The sequence below is a fragment of the Protopterus annectens genome, chromosome 7.part1 (genome assembly GCF_019279795.1).
Source record: "Protopterus annectens isolate FY-2018-M chromosome 7.part1, PAN1.0, whole genome shotgun sequence".
NCBI classification, from domain to species: domain Eukaryota; kingdom Metazoa; phylum Chordata; order Ceratodontiformes; family Protopteridae; genus Protopterus; species Protopterus annectens.
Genome location: NC_056740.1, coordinates 387892249 through 387910038, shown reverse-complemented (window position 1 = coordinate 387910038; position 17790 = coordinate 387892249). Strand labels below are relative to the sequence as shown.

The 17790-nt window shown below is 37.0% G+C and overlaps 1 protein-coding gene across 14 annotated transcripts in view; it reads left to right on the top strand.

Moving 5' to 3' along the window:
• The first annotated feature begins 15126 nt into the window (after positions 1-15126).
• The window catches only part of MYO5A (myosin VA), a 4204798-nt gene continuing 4202134 nt past the window's right edge, over positions 15127-17790 (top strand). For 6 of the 14 annotated variants that reach the window (XM_044078840.1, XM_044078833.1, XM_044078831.1 and 3 more), the window contains exon 1: positions 15129-15498. In XM_044078840.1, the coding sequence (XP_043934775.1) occupies positions 15472-15498 (27 nt within the window). In that variant the 5' untranslated portion in view covers positions 15129-15471. Of the gene's footprint in view, positions 15499-17790 lie in introns of all 14 variants that reach the window. The other 8 variants (XM_044078834.1, XM_044078828.1, XM_044078826.1 and 5 more) reach the window with 4 other exon arrangements.

The window sequence follows — 17790 nt, the reverse complement described above, 5'->3', positions numbered from 1 at the left end:
AGATCTGACTAATCAAATCAGAAACAAAACAGCATCTGTCAAAACGATCAAAGTAATTGAGTCTAGTGATCAAGTCATGATTTGACAATTTCAAAATCAACATTAAGTGGGATCTGATTTTGACAGAGCAATTGTAAAAAAAAAAAAAACTGTAAGCTATAATTTTGGGTACAATTCATTTTCTTACTGGTAATTTACACTGCTGGGTGGCAGAACCATGGAAAAAAGTAATGAAAACCAACTAGAAAGGCAAAAGAAAAACCTTTGACTGGGAAGAAAGTTGTTGATCTCCAGCAAAAAAAGCAGTTTAAGTTTCAACTTTAGTACAGGAAATGGCTTCCAGTAATTTAAAGGAAAAATATGCCACAGAGGTGTTAAAAGTAATTAAGTAGGACATTATAGGAATTTATAAATCAAATGACAGCAGGCTGGATAAAATAGAAGCGTTAAGTAACTATTCATATGAGATTATAAAAATGTAAAAATCAGAGGTTAAAATAAAGAACTGCTTCTCAAGAAGAGCTGTTTCTAAAAATAGGGTTAGAAGACAGTGCACACACAGAAAACCCATTTTTTTGCTACACTAGAGAAACTGGAAAAAATACACTGTATTAATTTTATGAAAGTAGAAATAAGCAAATGAGCTAGCATCAGTCCCATTTTATACACACACACACACACACACACACACACACACACACACACACACACACACACACACACACACACACACACACATACAGACACACACCCCCCCCCACACACACACGCAAACACACACACACAATATATACAGGTCCCTATTAGAAACTGGAGTTTTCAGAAATTCAAAACTGATATGACTGAGACCATATGATCGAGTTTCCAAAAACCTGAAGCTGTTGAAGGGAGATAGTGATACAGGGAGGATTGGGGAATTTACCCTTTTCCCAGTGTAGTGCAATCTTGGAGTTGGTATATATATATATATATATATATATATATATATATATATATATATATATATATGTAATATGCAGGGTTGTGGGGGGGGTGCAACTTAGAAAAAGGTAGGTTTTTGTTGGTTTTTTTTTTTTTTTTTAGGTTCAGGTTTTCGGAAACTTGATCATATTGTCTCAACAATATGAATTTTTGAGTTACTGAAAACTTGAGCTTTTGACATATATATATATATATATATATATATATATATATATATGTGTGTGTGTGTGTGTGTGTGTGTGTGTGTGTGCGCGTATATATATATCTATATATATATATATATATATATATATATATATATATATATATATATATATTAGACATATGAACCATAGTTTGCAAGAAGAAGCAAATGAAGAATATAGATTGCAGAGGGATCATCTGTGCTTGGCTTACAATGACTCCACAAAACCCACAATTATGAATTCTCCTGCATATTCGTAAGTCAAACACTACCAGAAATACAAGGTTTAGGACCTACATTCTGTTTGTGACTTAAACAGAACAGGCTGGAGAGACAGATATTTGTCCCAGAGGCTGCCTCTGCTATGGAACAGGTGTGAAGCTGAGTATCCACGTGAAGCTGAGTTCGTCTATTACTCAGTTTAAGCAGAACCAAGACTAGTGGATGGGGAATGGGAAATTTACACCTGTCCTGGCATCCATGTCCTTCATTGACAGAGGTAGTTTATAAAGGTCTGGTCCTCAATGTCTTATTTGGATACAGGACATTATCATTCTTTCAAGAAAATTTAGCTAGGCTGAGAAAGGCCTCCTGTAATGATCTGTGACTCTATAAATCTATGAAAATAAAGTTTGTAGTCTGTGTTAAAACTGTTGAAAGAACTATAAAGCATAAACTCCACTTGATGTCATTAGTGTTTAGAAGGACACCTAATGGACTGAACAAACATATTTACATATTTTATTATTAATATTTATGTAAAAATCATGATGTAACCATATAATTTTACAATGTAAATAGTATGTTATATTGTACACAGTTTAGTATAAAATGCATCAGATGTATTTTATATGTGAGGTGGGGGAATTTTATCAGTGACTGCTGTATTACTAGTGATATTAAAGTAAGAAAGTATTTTTTCTTAATTGTAATGTAGCCAGACTTTACACTGTAAAAAGATAAGAGGGACTGGAAAGAAACAAGTTAAAGTTAATATAATGTTGAATTTGTGGACTGATAGGGGAATGTGAAAGTATACTGATCATATTATATGTAGAATTTAAAAATTACCCCTTTTTTTAGAGGTGGAGGTCTAGATTAATTTCTTTAGTTTAAGCTATAGACAAAGATTTTTTTTACGCAAAATGGCTTGAACAACAGGAGAAAGTAATGAAAATTATGATACATGGTAGTTATTTATTGAATTTGCAAAGTTGGACATTGTTTTTTTTTTCAATTAGCACTTGCTTTTAGCTGTAGACAATAAACCTGCAGATACAAGCAATTATTCATGTGAAGTCTGAGTAAATGAGTCCTGAGAGAAATCTGCAAGGTTTATTTCTTGCATTTGCAAAGTTACTAGCTGTTTTTTTTTTCATTACCACCTGTTTTAGCTGGATATAAAGAGCCTTTGGGTGCAGGTAACTAATCATGAAAGGCCTGAACAAAATAATCTGAATGAAATATACAAGGTGCAATAAAATTAACTTTTAAATTGATATTGTCAAGCACTTAAGTAAAAATAAATGACCCATTTTAATTTTAAATCATGATTATAAATGTTTATGTCTGCATTAGCCATGTTGTACAAGTAGTTGTCTTACTGTATGGTTTAGTTTATTTATTTATTTAATGGTAGCCATTGCACTTTTACTTAAGGCTAAAAGTTCATGTTTACTGAATGCATGCAAGCTGTTTCTCATATCAGGTAAGGGAATAAAGATACGGTAAGAACAGAGAGCGATTTATGTAATGGGTAACACAGGTTCTATTATGCACTTTAGCATGGTTAATTTTACCTTTAGGACAGATAATGCTGTAAGAGCAGCCAAGGATTTGGGGCATCTGTTCCTATATGAAGGGACAAACTTCATTTTGGAAGGTATACATATTCTTGTGTGTTTGATGTTAGTTAAAAGGGAGAGGAGTTGAATATTTATGTATTTGTTTGTTTGTTTATGTATGTATGTATGTATGCATGTATGTATTTATTTATTTATTTATTTATTTTTGTTGTTGTTTCTTGAGTTCTTTTATTGAAGCAGAAAGTCTGGAAAAGTGTGAAGTGTGCTTTCAGAGATAGAAAGAAGCAACTACATACAAGATCAGCCTACTGCTCATTATTGTATGCATGTAAGCTGCATGTTGGAAACATATTCAAAGCAACTATCATGTACAATATGGGGGAGTAATAGCGTCTTATCAGAATGTCCGCTTTGCCAATATGTGGATTGTAAATAGCTTTACAGGTACAGACAAAAAGCAGAGTATTGAATTATATTAATACCAATGTTACAGTATATACATTTAAATAGAAAGGAACATTTGAATTTGACAAAGAAAGGACGTCATGGTGGACATTCAGCAGAATATCAGGGACAAAGATAAAAGGGTGATAATACTAATTAAGATAAGGGTTCCAGTAGTTAAAGGAAAGGAAAAAGACAATAATGGTAGATTTGTGCAAATAAGAGGTTACTGGTGTGGAAGGGGTGGAGGATTACACTGGCGTGTATTTATATTCTACCTCAAACTACTCTTATGAAGCTTAGGAGAATTTGGAGGGGAAATAAAAGCTTTCGTCATGGAATATTCTTTACGTTTAGATACTGGAACCTGATTTTCAATAGTGAGGCTATATCAGGAGGACCTGGAAATAAAAATATAACAAAAGAGGGTACATTTCTAAAGATGCATATGACAATATTTGTAATGGAAGATGTGTATTCAGAAGCCAAACCTCAGACAGAATTTATACATTATTCCTCAACAGTCGATAACTAGACTAGACCAGATAAAATTTTATTTCACAGGAGCACATATAGTTATACATTTAAATATTATTAATTATTATTAATTACTATTAATTAGTAATTTTTAATGATATATTAATAATGTTTTATAATTATATAATTTATATTTTTTATAATTTCTATAATTATATATTTATACATTTAAATATTAATTTCTATTCATTATTAATTATTATTACATTTTAAATATTATATATTTATACATATACAAAACAGCAGTCCCACCTTTAAAACCCAATTAGAAGCACACCTTGATCTCATCTGGCAATGTACCTATACTGACCATGGCTAGCCCTACTACCACCATTCAGATACATCTTGCTCTGGCACTACTCAAAGGTTCATAGGTAGGTAATAGGCTATTGGCCCTAGGGCCCATACAAGCTCAGCCAGAAAGGTACCCTGGCTTTTGCCACCCAAGAAAATTATTTTCCTGTGCCACTGTTGAGCAGAGCCACAAAAGTGATCCCCAGGGTGAATTTCCTATTTCCCATCCAATCATCAAAAGAGTGCTAATGAAGAGCTTTGTTTGATATAGATAGGTAGTTTATTCCAGAGTATGGGAAGTCTCTGGGACAGGAATCTATCCCTCCGGCATGTCCTGATTATTGTGGTGACAAGATTTAGGTCCCTAGAGCATGTAGCTTGGAGGGATTGGGATTTCTTTAAGTGGAGCATGTCCAACAGCTTTGGGTTTGACATAGCTTTGTATGTTAGGCAGAGATCACCTCTGAGTAGGCAATATGCGACAGAGTAAAGTTGGAGTTTTTTGAGATGGTCTGCGTAGGGCATCTGTTTGAGGCCGGTAATCCTCTTTGTGATGTATTTCTTGTGAGGTACATACCAAAAGGGGTGTTGTACTCTATAATGGGTCTAATGAGTGATGAGTAGAGGGGAACAATGACCTCTTTTTTTCTGGATGAGAAACTTTTTGTGATGAGGTGTGCACACATAAAAACTCCATAATGAACTGTATTTTTAAATCAGTGTATATTATTGTATATAGCATTACTGCGCTTTCTTACTCAAATGCGTTATATTTTCTGCTTTACTACTGTACACTCAATATATTGCACACTTCTGTAACTTTTCATCATACTATGCCATGATATACTATTGTTTGCTCTATTAATCTGTACTCATGTCTGACTTCTGCATTCTTACCATGTAAGTGGAGCTTTGGTATTTTGTATTTTTATGATTGTCATGTATCTGCAGCTTTTCTCCCTGGGTCCCTGCTGAAAATGGGCATTTGATTGCCCAGTTAGACCAACCCAGTAATCAAATATAAAATAATAAATTAAATAATAATACTTAGTTGAAAGCTTTGAGACCCATCCAATAATTATATCAGATTACCCATCAATACAAACTAAGATAAAGATACAGGATAATGATATAAAAATGTGACACCAGTCCTTTCTACATATCTGTTTAAAAGAGTGGAATTTAAGGAGTGGGTAGTGGACATGATATGAAAGTTGTTAAGGAAGACATAATTACTTCAGATGGTATGGCCAGTAAATAGAATTAAATGAAAATGGAATGTTAGTAATAAGAAAGAAAGATGGTTAAAGACGTAATAGGAATTATTTAGAGGAGTTGACAAAAGATAAATTATTACAGAAAAAGATGAATTGCACAGAGCAAAAAACATGAGCAAGTGTAGAGTGCTAAAGGGAAAATAGGAGAGCATTTTGATAATAATGAGTTTTAAAGGTTTGCTGTTAGGCAACTACTTTTGATAACAACTCTAGATTACAAAACCTTTTAGCACAACAACTCAACAGAAAGTAGAAAGCGTTGAAGCCAAACTTAGGGAGCTTGCATCAAGAAGTATAACTAAAGATCCTAGAGAGGTATTAAAGATATTTTGAAAAGTTCATGAACATGCTAATAAAGCAGAGAAATTGGTAAACCAAGAAATTGCACAAATTGAAATATTTATGGGTGGTTTTATTACATCAAGGTTAGAGGGAAATAAGGCTCAACAATTAATAGCTAAGATAGGAAAAGATTAAATAAAAGCAATGAAAATTAATCAACAAGGAAGTCTCCGTGAGCAGATTATATTCTTGTGGAAAGTGATAAAGATCTTTAAAAGATTTGTTTATCAATATTTTAAAGAGGACAGTACAAGCATCTTAGAAGATAGCAATGGTAGCTGTGTTACCCGAAGAAGGTAAAAAAAAAACTTCATATCTGTGTTCATATCGACCCATTTTAATTTTAAACCAAGATTGTAAATGTTTATCTCATTATGTATTACCTATAATAATGGAAAATATGCTACCAAAGTTGATAGATATGGATTGATGTTGTTTTGTGGTGGGGAGACAAATATTTGAAAACATAAGTATAACAATGATGATAAAGAGGGAAGCAGAATTGTAAAAAAAAAAGAATTGTTGGAGGATCTTGATGTAAAGAATTTATTCGGTATTGTCAGGTGGGATTTTATCACTATGGCAAGGGTAGCATTTGCATTCCTTGAGAAAATAATAAGGTTAATAAAAAGACTACATAAAGGGTCAGAAGCAATAATTTAAGGTGGGTGGGAAGGCTCCTCTCTGACAAGCAGTGTTTGAACAGAGAAACCAGGCAGGCTTGCTTTCTTTCCCCTTTGTTATTTGCTTGCATTTAGATCCATTAGAAAAGAAAATGAGGGATCTGCAAATTCAAGGAAATAACTAGTATGGAAATCAAGAAAAGTTAGCTTTATTTGCAGATTATATTAGCTTGATAAATATAGAAAAGGACATTTCAATGTTGTGGAATATTCTAAAACAGTTTGTAATCTTTTCAGAATACAAAATACATGAAAATAAAACAAAGGCTATAGTGGTAAACTATGTACTCAAACATGAACTGGTTCAGCAATGCCCATATTTATGAGGGCATGATAAGATGAAGTATTTAGGTATAGAGTTAAAAGGGATTTTATTATGTTAGCCAAGGACATGTGGGAAGAAACTAAACAAAAGATAATAGAAAAACTGAGAAGCTTGTCAGCTGTTGATTATGGATAGTAAGATACAAGCAGTGTAAATGTTTCTCATCCCGTTAGTGTTATATACAGGTCAGACATATTTTTATCAACCAGAGGAAAAGTTGTGGACTATAATTAATAAGGAGATCAAGGAATTTATATGTGAGTGGAACGAGGCAAGAGTTAAGTGGTATATGTTGATTCTCCTTATAGAACAAGTTTTTTAGGATTACCCAATTTGAAGGCATATCTTAGAATTGTGCAGTTAAAGCTCATATACATAGAACAAGCAGAATGTTATAAATTGAAGTATAAAGAGATGATGATAAAATAGGGAGGGGTTTAGGAAGTAAGAAAAGAGTAGGAGTTTTATGCAGATCCTTAAGGAAAATAACAACAAACAAACTGAGTATTATATTTATAAAGAAGTAGAAAGTATTTTAAGAACTAAGTCAAAATAAGAACAGAAAAATTAGGCTTTACTAACTGCAATGACCACAAGAGGAGGTATAGAAAACAAGAGGGGGCTTGGATTTACTGAATAAAATTAGCAAAACAACTACGGTATTAGAAGCAAATAACATATGAGGGAAAGGTAATAGAGTAGGATGAGGCCAAGCAGAAATCTGGTCTGCAGGTTAGAGACTGCATTTCCTACCAGGGATTGATAACACAATATCGGCAAAGAGAAAGAAACAGAGGAGTGCTAAGTAAAAGACCAGCTCTGGTAGAGTTTTTAGTTGAATCTAGAACAGAAGCTGCTGCTAAAAAAGGATAATTAGTAGGGCAAAAACAGAGGAGTTTAGAAATGATTGGAAAGAAAGAGTGGAAAGGCAGTTTACAAAGGAACAATGGGAGGACATATGTATGGCTGCCAAGTATGCAAAAAAGCCCAGAACATTGAGGATTTTTGCTTGGAAGTGTTGCATAGGAATTTTTATTTTATACTTCGGACAGATTTCAGAGAATTGTTTCCTTTGGGTAGACAGCAAATGTTGGAGGTGTGACTGGAAAGAAAAAAGTACATGGGTACAAGTTTTTATTGTTAGGAGTATAATGAGTTGGCAGATTTTAAACATTCTCTATTGAGAATTCTATCAGAAGTATTGGGGGAGCACAAAATTTTGTAGCTGTGGTAGCGTTGTCGCCTCACAGTAAGACACTGTCCGGTTCGATTCTCAGCTACAGCGTCTTCTGCGTGGTGACATGCGTGAATGGGCGTACCTTCATTGAAGGTTGTGAGTCAGGCCTGGCAAGCCGGTGCGTAAAAATTAACTGCCAATCATTATTAGACTGGAGTTCCACTGTGGCGACCCCCTAACCGGGAAAAGCCGAAAGACACAAACAAATTCTGTTCAGCTGAGACACAGGATCTGAATTGCACAGACATAATTAGGCCTTACTAAATGTAATGCTATTGGGTCTATATTAGATCAGCGAACTCTTAAAAAAGCGAACGCTGATTGATCGACCTTATTTTAGCAAAAGTTACAAATATCGAAGCAACAGAAACTCTAATTTTTTTCCTATGGAAAGAATTTGGCTGTCTGTTTCTGTTGCTTCGGTATTTTCAGTGCTGTGGTGGAAAGCTACGGGTCAGATTCAGGTAAGTGTGCGATTGTATGGATGTGAGTGCTAGGGTGGCTTAGGTGAGTTAGGGTTAGGGCTCGGGTTAGGTATGTGTGCGATTGTGTGGACATGAGGGTTAGGGCAGATTTAGGTGAGTTAGGGTTAGGAAGCGGGTGAGGTGAGTGTGCGATAGTGACAGACCTTAGGGTTAGGGTTTGGGTTAAGGTAAGTGGATAGTTAGTGGTGTGTGCATAGTTTAGTGTAGGGTTAAGTGTCAGATTTTAGGTGTATGTGTGTGGATTTCTGTTTGTTTGGTGTGCTTGTGTTGTGTGTATGTGTTTTGGATCAGCAATTTTTTTCCCTAGAAAAAAAATCGCTGATCTGACAGTTCGAGAATTTAAGCTTTTGCTTACAAGGTCGATCAACCAGCATTCGCTTTTTTAAGCGTTCGCTGATCTAATATAGACCCATGCTATTAACAGTCCAAAAAGCAATTTCTAGAAAAATGGAAATCAAAATCTAAACCAATTGTAACTGAAAAATTGAACTTTGTAAAGGGTGTAAAAGAACTGGAGGTGGGATCTTTAGAGAAGGGAAGGAACACATTATATAGAAAAAAAAGGAATTTGTGGGAACCATACATGCAGAATAATGTTCAGAAAGCTGAAGTGTGAAATTTAGAGAAAGGCAAGAATTGAGCAATTTATGTAGCATTCTAAACTTTACTGTATGATGATTGTATTATTTTACACTGAAAATAAATAAAATGTTTTAAAAAGTGCTATGCTTCACCTCTTCCATAAAGTGTACTCAAGATATAATTAAGCGTACAATCTGTTGCTTATTACAGTTTGTGTGGCTATGGAAATAAGATTCATAAGTTACAAAGACATGCATCTGGAGTGCTTTTCCCCAGGCCTCCGTTGAAAATTGGCTTAGTTCCAAATTGGACTTTCCTGGTAAACAAATGTTAACTAAATAAATAAATAAATCTGAACAGCTAGTGATTTACAAGCACTGTGAAAACATTATGCAACATCCTTGCTGTGTTATAAAGTTATGATAACTTTTTTACCAAATATTAAGGAGCTTCGACTATATCAGTAATCACTTCAGTCATTGAACTACAGAACTATAAATTATATTATATAATCACAGATAGTAGTCATAGAAAGAATAATAACTAAAAAGAAGTCCAAAGTGGAGAAAATATTTGCTTCCTTTAAAGGTGAGCTATTGACTGCAATAGACTCAGAGATGGGGAATCTATAATTCATTGTGTGAAATAATATTGTTCTATGCCATAACTTGTGGGTATTAAAATGGGGCTTTACTCCCTGATAAATAACACAAAGCCTTAATCTGACTGAAAGCCTACCAAAATCTTTATTGCCCCCCAGATAGTGCCTCTGCAAATTTCTTGGGATGATACTGATAGATGTAACTAGATGGCATATGTTGTCTCTGAGAATGTGGTCAAAGCAGACATGTGTACTTTCTGTAAGTAAATAGGTAGCATGTTTCAGTATTACGTTTCCTCTACAAACTGTAACCCAAGTGAGTAAATTCCCCTAAATCTAAAACCCTAAACTTGAACTTTGTCCTAAACTATAAAATACTAACCCTAAACCTAACCTTAAACATAACAGTCTAATCCTAACCCTAAAACACTAAACCTTATCCTAAAACCTAATCCTAAAGCTATAACTCTAACCTTAAACCACAAACCCTAAAATACTAATCCAAACCTTAGAACCCTATCCCTAACCCTAAAACTTAACCCTAACCATAACATTATAACTATCAATGAAAAGGACTGCATACTGGAACTTGTACAAGTTGCACTTACACAGTTTACTTATAGATAGTGCCTGCTTGCTGTAAGTTGGTGTCAGCATTCTTGTTATTTCACCTTAGGTCACAGACTCTCTGTAATAATATATGTAGTACAAATAAATTATGCTAAATTATACTTTATGGTTTCCTAACATCTGCACATTTTCTTTCCAACAATGACTGTTTCTGAGTCCATATTATGAATATGGATTCTTTATGTTAATACTGTAGTAATTACACTTGTAAACTAGTTCTCCATATGTTACTATTGTGAAGCTTTTCCTCACTGAACCTCCACTGAAAACAGGCCACAATCCATTTGGATATTCTGGTTACCAAAACATAACTAAATAAATAAATTGTTAGTGATGCTCACATTTTAGACTGCGGAAAACCAGTCTACATTTATCAAATCATTGCTGTTTGAATACATATATGTTTACATGTACACAGAGCATTGTATTAGAACATATTGTAATAACAGTACTCTTGTAGTATCTTCCAATATCCTCTGGAAGAGTTTTGTATAATTCCATATTTAATTTTCAGTCTGATGAGATATCATGATGTCTGCTCAATATTGGTATATTGAACACTATTCTTATAGCTTACAATCAATTGAATAAGTGCACTCTGTCAGATTTCTATGGGTATCCTTAAACAGATGGCTAAACATGCCCATAGATGTTGATAAAATGAAAGTAAAAAAAAATCAACCACACCCTTAATTGCTGTCCCAAAATATCACAATTTCTCACTCTTGATGGGAGAAAAGCAATATGTAAAATGTCTTACAATCCCAACTTGAATATGTAAGAAGCTGAGATCCCTTATAAGATCCTCCAAAGCTAGCTATGAAAACAAAATTGCCACTAATTTCAAGGACAACCGCAAAGCATTCTATAGCTATGTCAAGAATCTCGATGGCAACTCTCAGATCTGCTCTGAGTTACAGCACAAAGGCAAGAAAATTACAGAACCAACTGATATTGCCAACATCCTGGTAGATAGGTTCAGTGCTAACTTTACCCCCCTCTCACCCCCTAATGGGGCCATATCTATACAGGAAGAATGCAGAGTCCCTGTAATCACAACTACGCAGGTAAAAGCTGCACTCTCTAAAGCCAAAAACACAGCATCCATGGTACCGGACAACATCCCAGGCTGCGTTTTACACGAACTTCAGAACGAACTGGCTCCCAACTTAAGCACCATGTTCAATAATAGCCTCGCATCAGGCTTTGTGCCCACTGAATAGTGCACAGCAACAGTTATCCCACTCCACAAAGGGGGAGCCACCACTGATCCTGGGAACTATTGACCTATTAGCCTGATGAGCCTGGTCTGCAAGGCCATGGAACATATCATCATGGAACTCATAAACAAAGACATTGGTAACCTCCAAACTCTGGATCCCACCCAGTTCAGGTTTGTGAAAGGCAGATCATGCCTCCTGAACCTGATCCACTTCTTTGAGGAAGTCACCAAGGCCGTAGATGAGGGTAAGGTGGTTCACACAGCCTATCTTGATCTCGCCAAGGCTTTTGATACCATCCCCAATTCTGGAATTATAGCTAAACTCACTAAACTAGGTATAAATCCCTATGTCACAAGATGGGTTGCCAACTGGCTCACTGACAGAACCCACACTGTAAAAGTTGCAGACTCCAAATCTGACCTCAAAGCAGTGACAAGTGGAGTACCACAGGGTTCCGTCCTGGGACCTCTCCTGTTTGGTATCTACTTCTCTGAAGTACAGGCTAACACAGAAGGCCTCTGGCTAATGAAGTTCGCAGATGACTGCAAACTAGGAGCCATAGTCAAGTCCCCAAATGATGTGGACATCCTACAGAAGGGCCTCACTGAGACAGATGCCTGGTGTCAGAGCCATGGCCTCAAGCTCAATTCCAAAAAGTGCAGTGTCATCCCCTTTGGTAAAAACTCTGTACCCATGAACTACCACATAGGCAGCAATCTACTTAACACTGAATGCGTGATAAGAGACCTAGGGACCCAGGTGGGCAGTAGTCTCTCCTTTAATAGTCACATCGCTACAGTAGTCAGGAAGTCCTGCGTGACACACCTCATCATAAAAGGGTTCTCATCCAGGAAAAAAGAGGTCATTGTTCCCCTCTACTCGACACTCATTAGACCCATTATAGAGTACAACGCCCCTTTTGGAATGTACCTCACAAGACATCTGCAGCAACTGGAAAGGCCACAGAAGTACCTCACAAAGAGGATTACTGGCCTCAAATAAATGCCCTACACTGACCACCTCAAAAAACTCCAGCTTTACTCTGTAGCATATCGCCTACTCCGAGGTGATCTCTGCTAACATATAAAGCTATGTCAAACCCAGAGCTGTTGGACATATTATACCTAAAGAAATCCCAATCCCTCCAAGCTATACACTCTAGGGACCTAACCTTGTCACCACAATAAACAGGACATGCTGGAGGGATAGATTCCTGCCCCAGAGACTTCCCATACTCTGGAACAGGTTACCCATCTATGTCACGCAAAGTTCTTCATTAGCACTCTTCAAGAAGAATCTTGATGAGTGGATGGGAAATAGGAACTACACCCCGGGGATCACTTGTGTGTCTCTGCTCGACAGTAGCACAGGAAAATAACTTTCTTGGGTGGCGTAAGCCAGGGAACCTTGTTGGCTAGGCTTACGCAGACCCTTGGGCCGATAGCCTAGTACCTACCTATGAACCTATGAATCTATGTCCTACCATTACTTGCCAATGCATCATACAAAAACCTTAAGTGACTCAAACAAAATTTGTCAATTCATGCCTATCTGTACTAGAAATGAACTCTATTATAGCACAGTCCAATGAGCTAACTGGTTCCCAAAGAAGGAGAAAGAAGACCTACTTCTCTTTCTTGTTCACATTTTCCTTCATACTGTTGTTCCCATTTCCCTTTATACTGAGCCCACCCCTTACCCCAATAACAGTCTAACTATTAGAAAAACACCTTACAAACAACTATATTGAAATATTAGCCATTTATTTATTTTGGGGGGTCAATGCCTGCTAAAATTCATTACACAACAGACTATACTAAATTCAGACCTCAACTGCACTTCTTATAAAAAGTTGTATGCAAGTGCTTCAGTCCACCCCCACCACCATAAGATAACCCCCTCCATCCAGTGATCCATCCACATCCATAATTTTGTTCTTCTGTAGTAACCGTATGGCTTCATGTTGACATTCCTCTCATTGGCCCTCCCTCTCTCCACCAACCTCTGTATCTATTACCCATCCATCTCCTCTGCGCTGAACCCTTATAACCTACTTTTTCTAGCTGTTACCCAGTCCTTCTCTGTAACTCCATCACTCTTCTTACCTCTTCCTGTTTCATGTATATATATAAAAAATTTGAAGTCAGCTCCATGGCGCAGCGGGGGGGGGGGGGGACCCTGACAGTGACCCAGGCAACCTAGATTCGAGAAGTGAGTCCATCTTTTGAGGAGCTGAATGGGAGATATGAAAAGCAATGGTATTTTACAAGCGTTCCTATTCTGGGGGAGGTGTGATAAGCAGGAATGGTAGTGTTGGTGGATACCAGTGATATACATTGGCCAAGACAATTGTATGTCATTACACATCAGGCATTTGGAGTAGGGAATGCACAAATAAAATAAAAATCTCTATGGCTGTGAGTACAGCATTGCTCTGGATGTCTCATTCTCCCCTTAGGGAACTGGAATGTTTCAGATTGGGGGCAGGGGTGACGCAAGCAAATTCCATTTTGTACTCACAAGCTCTTAGTCCTACCCCCTTGGGCATCTTTCACTTAAAAACAGACAGATCTCTCAAAATGCTGCCCCACAAGCATTTAATAAATGAAAGTATAATTTTCCTGTTGTTGGAGGCATTCATTCAGACAGTTGTAGACATAATGACATAATATGACCTGGAAAAAAAGCCATATTGATGTGACGCTCATTAGAAAATGTACTCAGTAGAGTACAAAGAGTATGTCTGGCTACACCCCTGAATGGGGGGGGGGGGGGAGCAGGACTGACTCACACCATCTGAGATCAGAGAGAAGCTCCAGTAGCAGTCAACAGTCTGTTTCATAGAAGATAACAAATATTAAAAAAAAATAATAATTTGCAGGGAATAAGGGCTGCCCAGTTACTTATCACTATGTTTTATTTTATTGATGCTGTCATTGTTTAATGTATATTACTTTCTTTGCATGCTTATAAACCATTATAGTACTATTATCTTTTTCTCTTTTTTTTTTCACTGTTGTGGGCTGTGGCTGAAAGGGGAATCTTTCTCTGGGTTACGTTAGCCTATTACCTATATCAAGAAATAAACATAAATAAAAAATAAAATAACTCCTGCACTATAACTTGCAACCTCTTAGCAAATGAAATCTAGACAAAACCAAAATAATGGAGGGACAAAAGGCCAAAAACAGGGACAGGTTTTAAACATTGCTCTTACAAACTTAGGAAGTTGCTAGAATAGCAGGATTTGTGTTACTATGCATTTTCTGAAGGATATGAAGTCTGAAATTCACATTTATGGCATGATTTTTGTCATTTCAGTCCCCAGTGATTTGCCAGAAAATCACACATTTTATGAGTAACAGACCAAAAATATGAGGCGAAAATCTGGCCATTTGACATGTTTCCTCAACGTACTCGCTGGCTGGTCTCAGTCGCTCGCTTTGACTAAGTAGACTGTCAACTGGAAAGGAGAGAAATGAGCCTCGTGCGACCGTTGGGGGGCAGGCCTGGTTAAGTTGTGAGAACACAGGAGTGTGTTAGAAAGCGAGAAGAGAAGTGGATTCTGTGACTCACTTCATCCCATATCTACCTTCCCAGAATGCATAGAGAAACAGCCTGGACCCCCAAAACATCAAACTCTGCAAGGACCATGGAGTAAACGGCTGTTATCAGATGCTTAGCCGGTCTATATCGGCATTGTTCATATCAGGGAAAGGGCAGTTTGGGAAACCTTTGCGACGCAGTAGCTGGTGTTAAAAAAGCGGCTTCGGCGGGACGGAGACGCTGCTGAGTACTGCCACCTTCCACAGTTAAGAGGGGAGACTGCACCGGGAGCAGCATGGCAGCATCCGAGCTTTACACAAAGGTGAGGAGTATATATATATGTCTTTGGGCAGTGAAAACCTAGCCTGGCTGGTCTGGTCCCCCGGCGAGGGGCATGCCAGTAGTAAGGACAGGTTTTTGTTTGTATTCTTTTGAATGACCGTTGTAACTGCATGCAGTGTGGTGTTTAAGAGACGCACAGGGTACAATGTGATGCCATCCGGTAAATGTCAAGATGCGCAGAGGCGACTGATAAAGCACTGCAACAAAAGGAGTACCACCAGCGAGCTGCCTTCTGGCATCTAGCTGTTGGATTTGAGATAGTAATACGGTAGAAAGCTGTTTATTTGGGAGGTGGGTGCCACCAAGCAAAACTCCGACCGTATGACAGTGACACCCTTGGTTAAAGTCAGTCAAGGGTAGGACAGCTACGTAGTGATGCTTTCCTGAGGCAGGATTATTGTATGTAAACATTTCGGATGGAGGACAGTATTCGCTCATTGTCTCTTCTTGTGCTGTTTACTGTCATTATTTAGTATGAACGATGGAATGTCTCATTTTACCTGTCTCTTACATTTCATTCATTTGCATTAACTGTTTCTTGGGAACATTACATTGGTACATGGACTGTTCATGAGTACTGCTTGATTTAGTGGTACTGTTTTATTTGACCATCGTCGGTGTTATTAACAGTAAAATTGAACTCTGGTGCTGTTGCCCTATAAATCCGTCAGAGATCCTTCGTGTCTAGGCTTAGCTAGTGGAATGAAGAAGCACTGATTTTTTGGATGCCATGGTGATGGTGAGGCATGTCACAGCAAGCCTTACGGTGTATAGAAATAGTCATTTGTTACTGAATTTAAGGAGACTTGGGGTTTTGATTGAAAAAATGTAATGTGTACAAGTCGTTATTTCCTTATTCATTGATTTGCACTTGTAAATGACAGTTAATTCTTCACGTATGTGTAATGACATTACTTCACGTGCTATGTGAAGAAACACAAACACTCTTCAAACGCAGCATACTTGAGGACGATAGGAACAGTACACAAAGTCTGGATTACTTCGTGTGCAGGTGGTACCTCCACCCTATGTAGGAAGTATTTCACCAGCTGCTACGCCCTTGCCATTTAAGAAGTGCATTCTTTTTGGGCTGCTCAGCTGTTTACGTTTAATAGGCTAAATGCAGGCATTTTTCATTGCCAGTGAAGTGCAGTTAACTAGGCCGTGTATTGTATTGTGTATTTTAATAACTAAAATGTCAGGGAGAATTGTAAGAGAACATGCTCATTCCTTCTACTTCTCAGCCCACCCTCAAAGTGACAGATCTGGTGTTATTCCATATTCCAGATGAATTGACATAACAAAGCAGCACTTTTTCTCTTTCGGACTTCCATATGGAGACATTTAAGAGAGAGAGAGAGGAAAGGGAGCAAAGGATCAGTGACTGACAGTAGGTATTTTTTTTGGGTGAGGGTATTGGCCACAACTTAAAAGAGGTTGGTATGATAAGCAAAGAAGAGAAAAGTGTAGCATGGTACGATAAGCAAAATGGAGCGAAAAGCAGTTCCTTAGCAGTTCAAATTACACATTTTGAGCCTTGTAGATGTAGCTTAGCAAATATAAATATGGATGAGTGCACCCCCCCCCCCAAAAAAAATGCACATGAGCTTGTAAAAGTGCATTCTAGCAGTAGGATCTCTACCAGATGATTTTGAAATCTTTCATATGGAAGGTTGAAAGGGGTATTTGAATAATGTTGGCAACCCATTAGATCATGGCATTAATTTTTTTTAGATGGGGGGGGGGGGGTTGTATTTGATGGCTATGACTTTCCTCAGTGCTGACACTTCCTGGCCAAGGAAGATGACAGATTTCCTATTCATAATTTTGTTAACCAGCGAAAGATCAATGAGATGGAATGGATCTCAATGTATATATTCAAGGATTTAAAAATGAGTACATGAAAACTGCTCATGTAAGATGCAGAAAAGTATATGTCATGATATGCAGAAAATCTTTAGAGTCTGAGTAATAACCTATATCAAACAGTAGTCCATAAAATTTATAAAACTTAAAGGAAGACACCACCCTTAAAAATAAAATGTGTTTTTATCTTGGTTTGATATTCTTTGCAGTAGTAGTAATGTCTCAGAATCATTTGTCTCTTATTATGACTTAATTTCTTATACCCGTACTTTTTCACATTTAACAGTATAATGCTGTAACTTTTTTCAGTTTTTTTTTTTTGTTCTCCTCTCAAAAATTGGTTTAGTTTACTATACTAGACATGGCCTGGACATAGTAAATGTGGTTCTTTTTTCAACATTTAGTT